Source organism: Manis javanica, chromosome 4 (assembly GCF_040802235.1).
Source record: "Manis javanica isolate MJ-LG chromosome 4, MJ_LKY, whole genome shotgun sequence".
Taxonomy (NCBI): domain Eukaryota; kingdom Metazoa; phylum Chordata; class Mammalia; order Pholidota; family Manidae; genus Manis; species Manis javanica.
This window is the reverse complement of record NC_133159.1, coordinates 150,141,439-150,155,576: the sequence shown is the minus strand read 5'-3', so window position 1 is coordinate 150,155,576 and position 14,138 is coordinate 150,141,439. Positions and strand designations below refer to the sequence as shown.

The following is a 14,138-nucleotide window of genomic DNA, read 5'->3' as shown; positions in this document are numbered from 1 at the left end:
ACTGAGTTTCAGAGCAGCGCTTTCCCCACATTAGCTGTGGCTTAGGGATCAGATTGCCCAAGCTGGGACCCCAGTCAGCTGTTAGCCTGGCCATTTCAACCAGACTCCGCAGCCCAATGTAGTCATGCTTTAAAAGCACTAGTTGAAAATTGGAATGAATCGTGTGCTTGCCTCACGCTTCTCCTTTCTCCTCCCATCCCCCTTCCCACCCCATTTTATGTCCTCTTTCGGACACCCCTGACCTTCTGCACCAGAGCATACCTGGATGTCCAGGCAAGACTGGGCGAAGTTTCTGAGCGGCCCTTTGTTTAGGTGATGTCATCAGACCTGGACCCCCACCAGCCTCACTCCCCACCCCAAGCAGAGATGGCTCACTTCGGATCGAGGGTTGACTACATCTCATCATCTCGCGAATCTGCTGTAATATAAGACAACAGCTTTTAAATGTGTATATAACCCATGATTTTGATTTTGTTTTGTTTTGTTTTTCATGATGGTTTCCCTTCCTCTTCTCTCTTCCCCCTTCTCCTTTTAAATCTCTTTGAATCACATTTGGTAGTGATTTTGAATTAGTCCAGTAGTCATATAGCTTTAATATCTAGTTAAAAGCTAACCATAGTATAATTGTTATATTAAGGTATTTTTTTTCCTTAAAAAATTATTTTTCGCTTGTTTTGATTCTGTTCTCACTTTTAAAGGATGCTGAGATGGTAATATTACTCTCAATATTTTGGTACCAATTCAGAGACTGTCTGAACTTTCAGGTGGAACTTGAGCACACATGGAAGCGAAGTTGTGGAGTGTGGAGCGGGAGGCAGGCATAAACTTTCTCCTTTGCGTTGTATAAGAAGTGAGATGTAGTAGGCTAATTAACAGACTTTCTAGCGGTTCTTTTTTGTGCTGTCTCTTGTTAACTTAAGTATATCTATTTTCGGCAATAAGGTAAGGATGACAATGTTTTCAATGTCCTCCTTTTCTATAAGTGCTTTTTTTCTGTTGAAAGAGGTGATATTATAAGGTTTTTTGAAATTGTGAATTCTAAAAAAGAAATGCTGTAAATACAATTCCATTAACTACATAGAAACTATTAAGAAAGAGAGAATCAAAAATATTTTTGTGAGGGCGTCGGTCCCAGGCAGTCTGATGCTCTGTGGAAGGAGGAGGGAGAGGAACCACATCCGAGTCCGTTACTGAAGCGGAAGAACACCGGGCCGCCAGGACGACCCCGGGGAAAGTTAGAACACTGTTTAGCTCCTTCCGTCTGTGTGATAGACCTAAGAACTGTATTAGTGTCATACCAGCATATTAACCTCTCGTCTGTGCACAGCTTCAAATGTTACCGTCTAGTTAGATTTTTATTTAAAATATGAAAACTGCTTTTCCCAAGACGTTTTTTAAAAACAAAGCTACAATTTTAATATTTAACATATTTAAAGTTTCAAAGCACACCTGTTTGGCTTGGGTGGGGAGGGGCGGGGGGACATTCTTTTCCAGTCTTAATTTTTAAATATTTGATCATTTTCTATTGTCCAATCATTTCAGCACCTCCAAAGGTCCCTAGGACACTCTGCCTCTCTTCTCGTCCCCTGCCCCAACCCACCCCCAGCTCTGGGGGCTCATGGCCAGGAGTGAATAAGCCTGCATTAATGAAACCTTTTCTCCATTCACTTTCTATTTACAAATTAGGAAAGCAACCTTTTGGTTTATATATTTTTTTTAATACCTCAGTGCTGCAAGTATCACCAGAGAGGCTATGGAAGAATTTTTTTTAATTTATTGTAGATGTAAACAGAATTTTAAAAATAAAAAGTATAAACATCGCTGCACTGTGACTGGTGGGAAAAACTGACAGTTTCCTGTTTGCACATGTTTAACATTTGGCTGTTATAATATATGGTCCTCGGTTGGGGAAAGATACTTATGATGAAGGATATTTTTTAATTTAACTTTTTTTTAATATTGGTAATAGGTCGGCAACAGCAACTATAGAAGTACAGCTCAGTAGATGGCATTAAAACATATTGTAGTGTGGATATATATTTTTTCTTTTTTAAAATGTGATATTGACATTTTATTAATATTTTTAAAATTGTTACGTTTATAAATTTGGTACTTAAGGCACAGCCAGTAGGAGACACTGAATGCGACATTTATTATAAAGAGCTGCTGCACTCCTATTTTTATAAATTTTACTAACAAAGTAGACTAATGTAGACATTCACAGACATGGTAGGGCAAAAGCATCTTCAAAAAAAAGGCTCTAAAATGCTAACTCAGAAAAGAAAGAAAAAAAGCCTTTTTCAATTCTAATTAAACAGCAACAATATATATATTTTTTAAATCATGTTCTTTGTTTTTCCAATAAAATGTTAGGTTGTTTGGTAAAGTTTTTTTTTGTTTGTTTTCTTTTTCTTTCCTTTTTTTATTTCCAAACAGCCAGGTTAAGTAAAATGCTGGGCGCTTTTAAAATATCACAGAACTTGTTCAAGTAATAAAATAACAACATAGAAGTTTTATTTAAAAAAACAAAAACAAAAACAAACAAACAAAAAAAAAGAGACAATAAATTGCCAGAAATTCAGTGTCTAGACTAGGGAATTTAATTACTATTTTGTCCATGTTGGTGATGTACCGTACCACCCTTTGTTTCTCTGCATCCCCCATCACCTCATAAAAGACTTAGTTGATCACTGTCTGTTAATAATGTATAAAATGGCTATCTTGTAAGCGTGCTGTCCTGGTACTAGTGTAGTGACTTTTTTTCTCCTCTTTCTTCTAGTACATATTGATAGGTATAACGTAATTAAGGTTTAAAAAAATTAGACATAGTTATTCAGATTTAGGACCAGTAAGGATAGAACTTTCTCTTATTTATGAAAAAAAAAATGCTAATAATTTGGGGGCAGTTTTTTCCTTTCAATTTTTTTTTTCAAATTCAAGTTTTAATTTTATGTTTGCTGATCTGATGTGGTTTCAACTAACCCAAGGTCTCACGATGTTCAAATGCCGGCGGACTGCGGCGTTTTGTAGATTCCCACCCCCACCCCCACCTGTGAAGGGGTGTGCCATACTACCTTAAATGCTAATGCTAGATATGCAAAACTGGATTTTTTTAATTTATTTTTTAAAAGAGGGAGGCATGGTATATTAAAATGATTTTACTAAGAGAAAAAATATTTTTTTAAGAATGCTCAGAAGAAATTGATAATCTGTGTGAATATGTTTTAGATGTTTATAATACCTTTTGAAGAGACCCAGTAGCCCATAGCACAAATCTCGTGGAAATCTGATATGTTTTAATGTGGCTACCTAGGTTAAGGTTCACGTTAGTCCCCCCACTCATCTAGAAGTCCATTTTCAAAAATTTTTGTAAATTATTTTAGCACTGATGTTCAGCCTTGTCTTTGTTTCAGTTAAGCTCAATGGCGAGCCTGGGAACCGCCTTTCGCCTTCCTTAGGGGAGAAACCCTCTTGGCTGATGGCTTTTCCCTGGAATCATAAAGCAGCCACCGGGTAACTTTCTGGCTTCCAGATCCATCTGCCTGGGACCCCCAAACTCCTCTCTTCCCAAGCAGAGGAGAGTGAGTGGCATTAGCTCCTGGACCCCTTCCTGGATCTATCTGGAGGTGGAGCTAACAGGGATGAGCAAGCTTTTGGTCTTCCCTCCAGGAGTTTTCGCACACCTGGTTTGTGGCCTTCCTCACACCCAGTGGGAAAAACCAAACAGCCTTGCGCTCTAGCCCAGTCGTTCATTGACTTGATTCAAACGAAGCCCCAACAGGCCTTTGCATTTCTATCCTTCATAACCTTCATCTTGATTTGAACTCATAGCTTGGACTTTAAGGTAGCATGGCTCTGTTGCTGTCAAGTTAATGTTTCACTGCACAGCAATTCACAGCCAGTGAATGTTACACACATCTTGCTAGACTAGTATAAAAATCATTGGGTAATTGTTGGTTCTAATGACCTGAAAGGTGTTCAGTTTTGTTCTTTGGGTTTTTCTCTTTCTTTCTTTCCTTTTTTTTTTTTGTTCTTTTTCATTTGGGGATTTGGGAAAAAAAAATTTTTTTTTGGTTCCAAATAGAAAGACAAACCCTATTTTGATCTTTAGTGCAAACGAGGGCTAGGGACTTAGCCACCACCACCACCACACTGCTTCATTCTGCCATTCACTCACTGCAGCATAATCAAAACTAAAGCAATATAGTTTACTACATTTTTTTATTGAAGGTCAGCCATGCTTTCTGTATTATATTGCATATGAAATTGTTTACAAAAGAAACACTAACTCATATTTCTCTTTATTGGTTGGGAGTGGCACGCAGGGACAGAGGGAGACTCGGGGGTGGGAGAGGGGGAGGGGAGTCTTTTTTTCTTGAATGTGCTTCACAAGCCAGGCTGTATTCCAAGGAAGGCAAAAGCATAGGGGGACATGGAGGGAGAGAGAGGAAGGTGCAGGCAAGCACATTGAAGAGAGACACGGGCGGGCTCCCCTGCCTTCACCCAAGCAGAAAGGAAGCATAAGTCAGCTCAGCCAGTCCTGGGCACAGACACTACACAAGGAGACGCTGTACGTTAAGCAATACTTTAATACTGTAATATGTTTTCTTTTTCTTTTTTTAACCAAAAAAAAAAGTAAGTAAAACTAAAACACAAAAATATATATATATAAATAAAACCCACCCCTCTGGGGAAGCAACTAAGGTTTAATCCAAACACTTGGCTATCACATAATCAGAATGTATTGTCTCAGACAGGCGTTCATTTCTGGGAGGCAGGGGCATAAGGGGGGTGGGAATGGGGACTGAGAGACAAAAGTTCCAGAGCCTCCCTAGAAGGCTCTCTGCTACTGTATTCTGTACATACTGTGCCATCCTGCGTGGAATCTGTGAGTGTCCTCTTGAGTAGCGTGGGCTAGCCAATCTGCCGTTCATGGTGTATTGTAAATTTGGAATTCCATATGTAATAGGATGCAAGTCTAAGCGTTTCATGTGGACATAAATGTATCTAAATAAAACTTTCCCTAGCACTGTGGCTGACCTCACCCTTACTTTTATACTTTAGTATGAAACTGATGACAACTTTGGTAGTGAGTATTTTTTTTATATATATACATATATATGTATCTATATATATATATATCTCAAGCATCTTTCAGGTCTTTGTGTGTGGCTTTCTTAAAGCCCTGTTGTAAAAAATTACTATGTGGATGGCAGTCTCTCACATCACAGATGTGGAAAGTATAATTTTATATTTGTATTTTCAAATAAATAAGTTTGTGAAAGGTTTCCATCCTCTACTGTGGTCCAGAAATCAATGTGTTTGTCTGACAAAAAAAAATAAAATAAAATAAACTGTTTTGAACTGAGTTGTTTGGTGTTCTTCCACTCGCAGACGAAGATGGAGTGAGGAAGAGGCTTAGAGTGTATTTCCTATCACACCTGCCTCCCATCATCCCTCAGCGTGAAGGTTGGTGGCAGGGCCTCCAGCAAAGAAGCCCGTTCCATGTCCCCAGGGAGCTTGTGGAACTGCTTTTATGAAGTGACGAGAGTATGGTATTGAATGGGCAGGGAACAAACACCAGAGGGCCCGTGGGCTCCTAGGACCCAGACAGTAGAAGTGTACCGAAGGGGCTAAGTGGCTCTCCGGGATGTTGGCCTCAGCTAGCTGTCGCAGCCTGCAGGAGAAGGCATGGAACCTGATTCGGTGACCCTTCAGTAGGGTCAGTACCCTCAAAGGGTATTAGCAAGCCCAGCCTTTGCCCTCAAGGAATTCACAGTTTTGCCTAGTGGGAAAAAATTTTTGTAGAATCACAAAACAAGGTATAGAAATAGATCATTTATGACACTTCCATCTTCTAGCTATCAAATCATTGAGAGAAGATAACTGAGACACAGTTCATTGAAGGCAAGTCTCAAGACCTGGTGGGAAACATCAAGGCATCATGTGAACCAGAGGGATTCCTTGACTTTTAAGCCCAGGAAATAAAGAGCCAGGCCAAGGAGTTTGTAAGGGATGAAGCCTGGGCCTGACAGTGTCTCTGTAACTGCTGCTTAAGGCCTTAGGTAAAGCTCTAGTCCCCAGGCCATGGCCTTCTTGGATCCCTCCAACTTCCTGTTTCTGCTCTTTTCAGCTTTATTTCAGGGTATCTCTGCTACATGAACAGCCTAGAGAAGGTGGAAGGTGTCTCTCATCTAAAGCTGAAGATGGGAGAACTGGGTTCCAGGCCCACCTAGTATGTGTCCACAGGCAAAGCATTAGCATTCTACAGTCTTGACTACATTGTTTGAGGGCAGGGGAGTATAACCTGCAGAAAAGAAAGACTAAGGAGAGCTGATGTGAGAAAGTCCCTCCAGGAGTTCTGAGTCCTCTCAGGCCAACCAAATGAAAAATGCCATCTTCATCTTCTGCATCCTGAGGGCTCAGCGCTGGGGAAGATAAGGCCCAAACTCATCCCAAAAGCCTAGGAAGAGGTGGGGACAGGAGCCTCAACTGCAGACTACGTGGGTCACACGCATGTTCTGTAGTCCTGTGTATGCTATGTGACTGTCCATATTTTAATGTTCAGGGAGGATAGGCAGTTTGCCTACGGTCATATGACTGCTGAATGGCAGAACTGAGATGTCATCTCCAGGATATTCTGCTGAGTTCCAGCCTGGTGACAAATGTCAGCCAGAGTGTTGAACATGCCTGGTTGGGGGCAGGGGGAGGGGTGTCTTAACCTAAATGACCGCCTGAGCCCACAAAATGTACCCAAAAAGAGGCAGAAATATATCATCAATCTAGAAATAAACAAACTTTCAGGGAGAAACACACAGACACAAAAATTAGCACATCAGCAAAAACTAGGAAAAGGAAAAAAGAAACAGCATTGATATACATAAGCAAATAGCAAAATTGGAAGGCATGCTATCAAAAGGAATCCATCATTTAAATGAATAGATTGAATTTTCTACCATTACAAAACAGATGTGCTTAGAAAAAAAATCCAGTTATGTGCTGTTACAGAAACACACTTAAATGTAAAGAAGGCTAAAAATAAAAGTGGCAGAGAAAACAGGCAAATGCAAATAAAAAAGGGTAAGAATTGAAATGTCTATATCAGAAAGGGTGAAATTTAACATGAAAAGCACCCAGCAGGATATTCTGTAGTGACAAAAGATATAGTCTCTTAAAAGGATACAGAGGTGAAAAACCCTGTACCTCAGTTACCAAAAATCTAAAATGCAATTATAGAGACTTTAATACAACTCCCTCAGAACTAGACATGTAATAAAAATAGAGAAATTGTATAATGCAATTAATGATCATCAGACTATATATATATATATATATATATAGATTCTTTAGAGAATTACATTTTTTGTTGTATATCCATGGAACACAAACAAAAATCCAATACTTGGCAAAATAATATTAATTACTAATTGAGTATTAACTAAAAATATTAATTTAAACAAATAACAGTTCTGTAGTCTGTATTCCATTATCATACTCCAGTAAAATTAGGAACTATTAAAATGTGGCTGTAATGAATATAACTGCAGAGAAATTGAGAAACAATTCTGGATGTCTTTGAATCAAAGAAGACAATTTAAGAAAATACAAACTCTAGAAGGCAACAAAAAGCCCATGTTATACATGAACCGTAACAGAAGAAAAGCTGTACACAGAGGAAAATGCGTAACTTTAAATGCCTTCAATGGAAAAAAAATATTTTTCAGTGAAGGAACTTATTCATCCTACATCCTAAGGTAGCAAACAGCATCTAAAAAACTAGAAAGAAGTTGATAGAAGCTGAAAGAAGTAAAATAGAAAACAATAAAGTCAGAGGGTTATATAAATCCAAAAGCTGGATTTTTACAGACTAATAAAACAGACAAATCACCCTGAATGGGGTGAAAGAGCAAAAATACACAATATAAGGAACAGGCAAGGAGATATAACTACCAATACAGAGAACAGAATTAATACTCAATGGCAACAAATTAGAAATTTAGAGGAAATAGAAAATTTGCTAGCAAATATAAATCATCAAATCTGGTAAGAAGTAGAAAGCCAGAATAAATTTACTATCACAAAAGATATTGAAAGGGCAATTAAAGATCTAATCCTGAAAAATGGAGTAGGTACAAATGGGCTAACAATGAATTTTATCTTACTGATGATAATTCCAATGCTGTTTAAACTATTCCAAGTGATAGAAAAATATGGAAAGCTCTTCTGTTTTATAAAGCTATCATAGCTTTGATGTCAAAACCCAATATAGAAATAAGACAAGGAAATACATCTACAGACTTATGAGCTCAAATGCAAAAATTCTGAATACAACTTTAGCAAAGAGAATCCAGCAATATGTATCAAGACTATATTATGACCATGCAGGATTTATTTTTAAAATCAAGATATTTAAATATTAGGAAATCTTTCAACATCTATTATATTAGCTAACCAAGGAGAAAAAATGATTTTAATAGATGCTCACAAATCATTTGAAAATATAGCAGCTATTCCTAATAAAACCAGGAAAGTTGAAACAGAAAGCAATTACATACAGTATACTAAAGACTATTTACCAAGGCTAATAGCAATTATCCTAAATAGTAAAACAAAACCTAGTTCAATTAAAATAAGGAACTTGTAGGGGTACTGCTGTCATTATTACTATTTAATATTGTCTTAGAGGTTCTAGAGAAAGCAATAAAGATAAAATCATAAACATTGAGAGGAAAGAACAAAGATATTATTGTATTCCTGGAAATTGTAAGAGATTCCAGTCTAAAGAAGAAAAAAAAATTGCTACTGAAATTGATGTAAACCTTTGGTAAGGTGGCTGGATGCATGATAAGTGTACAAAAATCAGTAGAACTATCCAGTGATAAGCACCTAGTAATGGAAACAGGAAAAAAAAGTTTAGGGATAAATTTTATAAGAACAAATATAATCTCTAATAAGCAAATTATAAAATAGTGAAGGCCATAAACCAAGATCTGAAAAAATGGAAAGATCACATTCTTAAATGAAAAGATCTGATAAAATGTCAGTGTTCCCAAATTGTATACTGTACATAAAACAATTCTATAAAAGAATAAATGCCCCCAAAATAACAAGGAAAGTAAAAAAGATAATGAAGTTTATCTGTATTACTAGGTATTAAAACTTACCCTATCACCACTTTTTTCTCATCAGTGTGGCAGAGGTATTAGAAAGAGTCAAATAGATCAGTGGAGCAGACTAAATAATCTAGAAATAGATCTTGGTATACATAAGAATTTAATATTGTACAATAAATGTAATGAGTAGTTTAATTCTGTTGAAAAAGGTAGATTACTTAATATGGTACAATTGGTTTTCCAAGGAGAGAAAAATAGAAGTTGACTTCCAATCTATATTATTTGTAAGAATAAACTCCAGATGGAGTAAGGATTTAAATGTAAAACTTAATAAAATTTTTGCAAGAAAATACCATTCATGTATAATCTAGGAAATTTTTAGCTAAAATCAGAAACCCAGAAGCCATAAGTGAAAATACCTTAACATAAAAACCATTTTAACAGTAAAAAAAAAACAAACTTTCCATATGGCAAAGAAAAATATAAGATAAACCAATGATAGATTTGTGGAAAAAGAATATTTGTAATGCAGAGGACAAAGATCAAAATATATTCAGAGCTTCTATGAACGGATAAGACGAAGGCAACCCGATAGACAAAGGGGTAAAAGGAAGAGGTGATTTATGGAACAGACAAGCCAAATGGCTCAACATACGAAACATATGAAAACATGCTTAAATTCACAAATCAAGTGGGAAATAAAAAATAAATTCCAGATGGAAAAAGGATTTAAATGTAAAACTTATATAAAATTCTTGCAAGAAAATCTATACCATTCATGTATACTCTAAGAAATTTTTAGTTAAAATCAGAAACCCAGAAGCCATAAATGAAAATACCTTAAGATAAAAACCATTTTAACAGTAAAAAAAAAAAACAAACTTTCCATATGGCAAAGAAAAATTTAAGATAAACCAATGATAGATTTGGGGAAAACGAATATTTGTAATGCAGAGGACAAAGATCAAAATATATACAGAGCTTCTATGAACTGATAAGACAAAGGGAAAAAAAATAGGAAGAGCTGATTTGTGGAACAGACAAACCAAATGGCTCAATGTATGAAACGTTTGGAAACATGCTTAAAATCACAAATCAAGTGGGAAATAAAAACTAAAGCTACACATCAATCTGGCAGACAATGAAAGCTGTATTACCTATTGCTCACATATTGCTGCTAAAAATGTGGCATTTTGGTCTTTTTGGAAAGCTTGTTCAGCCCTCCCTGGGATCCTGAAGAACATTCCCCATCTCTTCCTCATCAGGATCATTTGAGATTGCCCAATCAGAGGTGCATTTGTAATAGCTTTTCCACTTTCTCACATTATCCTCCCTTTCAGAGTCCTGAAATGTGAAGAAATAACTATTTATTATTTTCAGAATGCTTGAAACTCTGCCTCCCTCAAGTCTAAGGGATACTTCCATGTGCTAAGATGTCTCCACCTCTGCTGTGATGGCCTACAATATTATAAAGACCCTTTCTCCAAGATTCTTCTCACTTTCAGTTTGCCAAATTTTCTCTGATGGTCAGAACTGATTTCACAGTGGCCGGACCACTGGTCGTTTCCTTTACCCCTTCGGAGATTAAATTGATGGGCAAGTCAAAAGCAACAACCTGAATAGATACTTCTTTGAGGGCATCCCTTCTCTGCTGATGCCTTCTACCAACCCTACAAAAGTGGATGGAGGCCAGGGAGCCTCTCTGGGATGGGGGAAGAGACTTGCGGTTACACCAAACATCCTGGCACTCCCACTGCCCTCACCGCCCTTCCCACAGGTCTCCGGTTAATTGCTGTGACATATTTATGAGCACTCTCTGAGGAAAGAGCAGGCGAGCTGGCCTGCAGCATCCCAGCTCAGCAATCATCACTGATTAAAAACTAGTTACGAAGCAATGAAGACGGAATCCTGCATTAACCAAATGACCCTGTCCGTGGCCAAGCCCAGATGGATGGCAGTGATTATGAGAGCATCACTTACAACGCCCGCAAACGTTAAAGGCTGTTTGAATTTCCGGGAGATTTACTGCATAGTGACGGCATTTGGCTGGATGAGACTCGAGCTCTGCTTCCTGCCCAGATGTGCCTGCGTGTTCCAGGGCTTCTGTGGGCTCGGCCTAGTCAGCGTGACTGAGCTCTGCTGAGCATTTAGGTGGGTCCAATCCGAATACTCTGGCTTGTGTAAAGTTGCAATTAATCACATTGCCAATTTTCAGAGATTCTGAATTAGCTCAGCTACACTTAATGCTGAAACTATCCTGAATGTAATTTAATCTTTCTTTAATGATTAAAAAGGCCGTTTGAAGTCTTGCACTAATCAGAGTCATGGTTATGAATATCAGAACTTGATATTGAAGAAATGTAAAAATACCCATAAAAGAATTAAGTGAAGGAGATGATGGAAAACAGTGCTCATGGATGTTTCTGTGAGAGCTCTGCAGCTGTGGGGGCATGCGGTGGGGGAGTGCAGCAGGTGTAATCATCGGTGTGGGATTGGAAGGCTAGCCTGCCTAACCCTGAGTCCCCCTGTTCAATGAATGACCCAATGAAGAAGCCAGCCTTTCTCCCGGGCTCTAGCCTGCTCCCACACCAGCAAGGAGATTTGGTCTATGCCGGTTTGGGTCTCAGTTGTACAGATTTGGAGTGAGGGGAAGAGTTGTCCTGCCCTAGAAAGGCCAAGAGCCCAAGAGGATCTCCTTTAATAGGTAAGAGAATGAATATATAGGTAGGGGGAGGTGGGGAGGGGAAGGGCTGCAGGCACTGGGTTTAGAAGGAGAAAGTAGAGAATGTTAGGAGGCAACCACCATGACTGTGAGTGTGTGTGTGTGTGTGTGTGTGTGTGTGTACATTTTCATGTGCATACGTGTCTGTGCATGGGTGTGTGTGTGAAGTGCGGCTAACAGCACCCCCCACCCACTCCACCAATTAGGCTGTTAGAAGACTAAAAGCTGTGGATGCTGCAATGCGTGGAGCAATCCCACATGAGGATGACTGGTCCCGGGTCCCAGATGGCCTTCAGGGTCCACATGATATTCACATGGATGAGAAACCAATCTATAAATCATCTTGGCCTTTTGCCTCATTTTATTTGACAGCCAACTAAAATCATGTTTTGCACAATTTCAATATATAATAATGTTTGCAGGAGTGTAACTACCACGTAAATGAAGGAAGAGCATGCTTGTTTCCTTCAGAACATTGCCAAGTTATTCACCAGAAAATCAAGTCATCAGTGGCGATGGCCCTCCGTCAGTCTGCATTTACAATGTCACATCCATGGTGACTGTACATGTAGGAGCATTTGACCTCTACATTGTGATCTCTAGCATAGTCATTCCTGAATGTTTATATATTAAATATAGTTGACCCTTGAACAATATAGGTTTGAACTGTGTGGGTCTTATGCACAGATTTTTTTCAATAAATATATTGGAAAACTTTTTGGAGATTTGAGACAGTTTAAAAAAAATGTTTTCTTTTCTCTAGCTTACTTCATTGTAAGAATATGGGTATATAAAACATATGACTACAGAACATGTGTTCATCAGCTGTTTATGTTATTGGCCAGACTTCCAGTCAATAGTAACCTATCAGTAGTTTAGTTTTCAGGGAGTCAAAAGTTACACATGAATTTTTTTATTGTGGGATAGCAGGAAGTAGGCAGTGGGGGGCTGGAGACTTGGGGCCCCTAACCCCTGTGTTGTTCAAAGATTGACTGTACATACTATGTTATTATAAATTAATTACCTTACATTTCTCCCTCCTACTACAGCTTGAGCTTTTCATTGAAGTGTTTTGAAAGTACATGTGTACATAAGTTATATTATTCATAGATTTTCTTTCAGGCTGGTAAAGTGGGTATTGCAATGTGTTTTTGTATAAAGGAGGTTGTGAGAAACAGGCTCACAGGCTACAGCTCAAACAATGGCTTCCATACCCTTCCGACCCAGCCCCTGTCTGTAGCTCCAGCCTCAGCGCCTACTGTCCCTCCAGCTTGGGACCCTGGACTCCAGTTCCTACAGCATAAACAGCATCACGGAAACACATCTCTGCAATAGATCAGCCGCCCCATCCCACACTACCCAAGCTGCCATTCTCTGCCCTTCTTCCACTTCACACGTGACAGAAGTGGCATCTACCCCCTGACTTGCTCCTCCTTAGGGGCTGTATCTCTGCTGCTGGGTCTCCTAGGAAAGCATATGGGTCCAAGTATCCGATCTGTCCAGTTCAACACGCTTACTAGAAGCTTGCTTTTCTTAACTATTTGGAAAGTTCTAGAGATCTGTGTCAAATGAAACAATTTTACTAGCTCTCAAAGATCTCTGTGGGGCCGTGGTCACCCTCTGCTTGTCTCAGCTTCCTTGCAACAACGGATGGAAGTTGCCAGGCAGACGGTGGACACTGCCCTGGAGAAAGACAGTTTCAAGGCAGCACGTAGCTCAGCCTCGTGGTCAAGCCTGGATGAAGATTTACAGGCAGACCCAGTGGAGACCCGGAGGTGGATGGGGAGGCTGAGGCAGAAAGTGAGGAGAATGATGGCAAGAGAAGGCTGAAGGCCCTAGAACTCTGGAGCCCGGCTCCCCGCAGCCCTGCTGAGCCTGCTAACCCACCTGGCAGGGTGAGGAAGCACCTTCTCAGATGTGGTGATTGCAGCCACTTGTCAGTTTTATTTTAAACTTACAATAAAGGAACTATCTCCATGAAAGCCAGTTGGAAATATTTTCGGAGTGGGGACATTTGTAGCAGAATAAGGGCACATGAGCCATCGTGTTAGAGGGGATACTGAAGGGGTGTGGCCAAAGGGCTGAGGGAAAGCCATGTGGATAGATCTAACTGCTCCAAGGGGCTCTAGATCATGTCATGCAAAACTGTCCTTGGTTCTTCCAAAGACTAGGTGTAGGACAATTTTCTTTCAGCAAGAATTGCAATAAAAACTGTATCTAAGAGAAACCAGGGACGGATGTGAATGGGCAAATTTGGTAAATCTGGCAATGTTAGTCATTTGATTAGCTGGTTATGGGGCATA

General features: G+C 39.1%; 1 protein-coding gene across 9 annotated transcripts in view; it reads left to right on the top strand.

Annotated features, from left to right (window-relative positions):
• MSI2 (musashi RNA binding protein 2) overlaps positions 1–5,368 on the top strand; it is a 372,867-nt gene extending 367,499 nt beyond the window's left edge. For all 9 annotated transcript variants that reach the window (XR_012130677.1, XM_037003866.2, XM_037003865.2 and 6 more), the window contains one exon: positions 255–5,368. Coding sequence is in view for 2 of the 9 variants with exons in the window: in XM_073235397.1 (XP_073091498.1) it covers positions 255–316 (62 nt within the window). In the remaining 7 variants the exon portion in view is untranslated. The remainder of the gene's footprint in view (positions 1–254) is intronic.
• Positions 5,369–14,138: the final 8,770 nt, after the last annotated feature.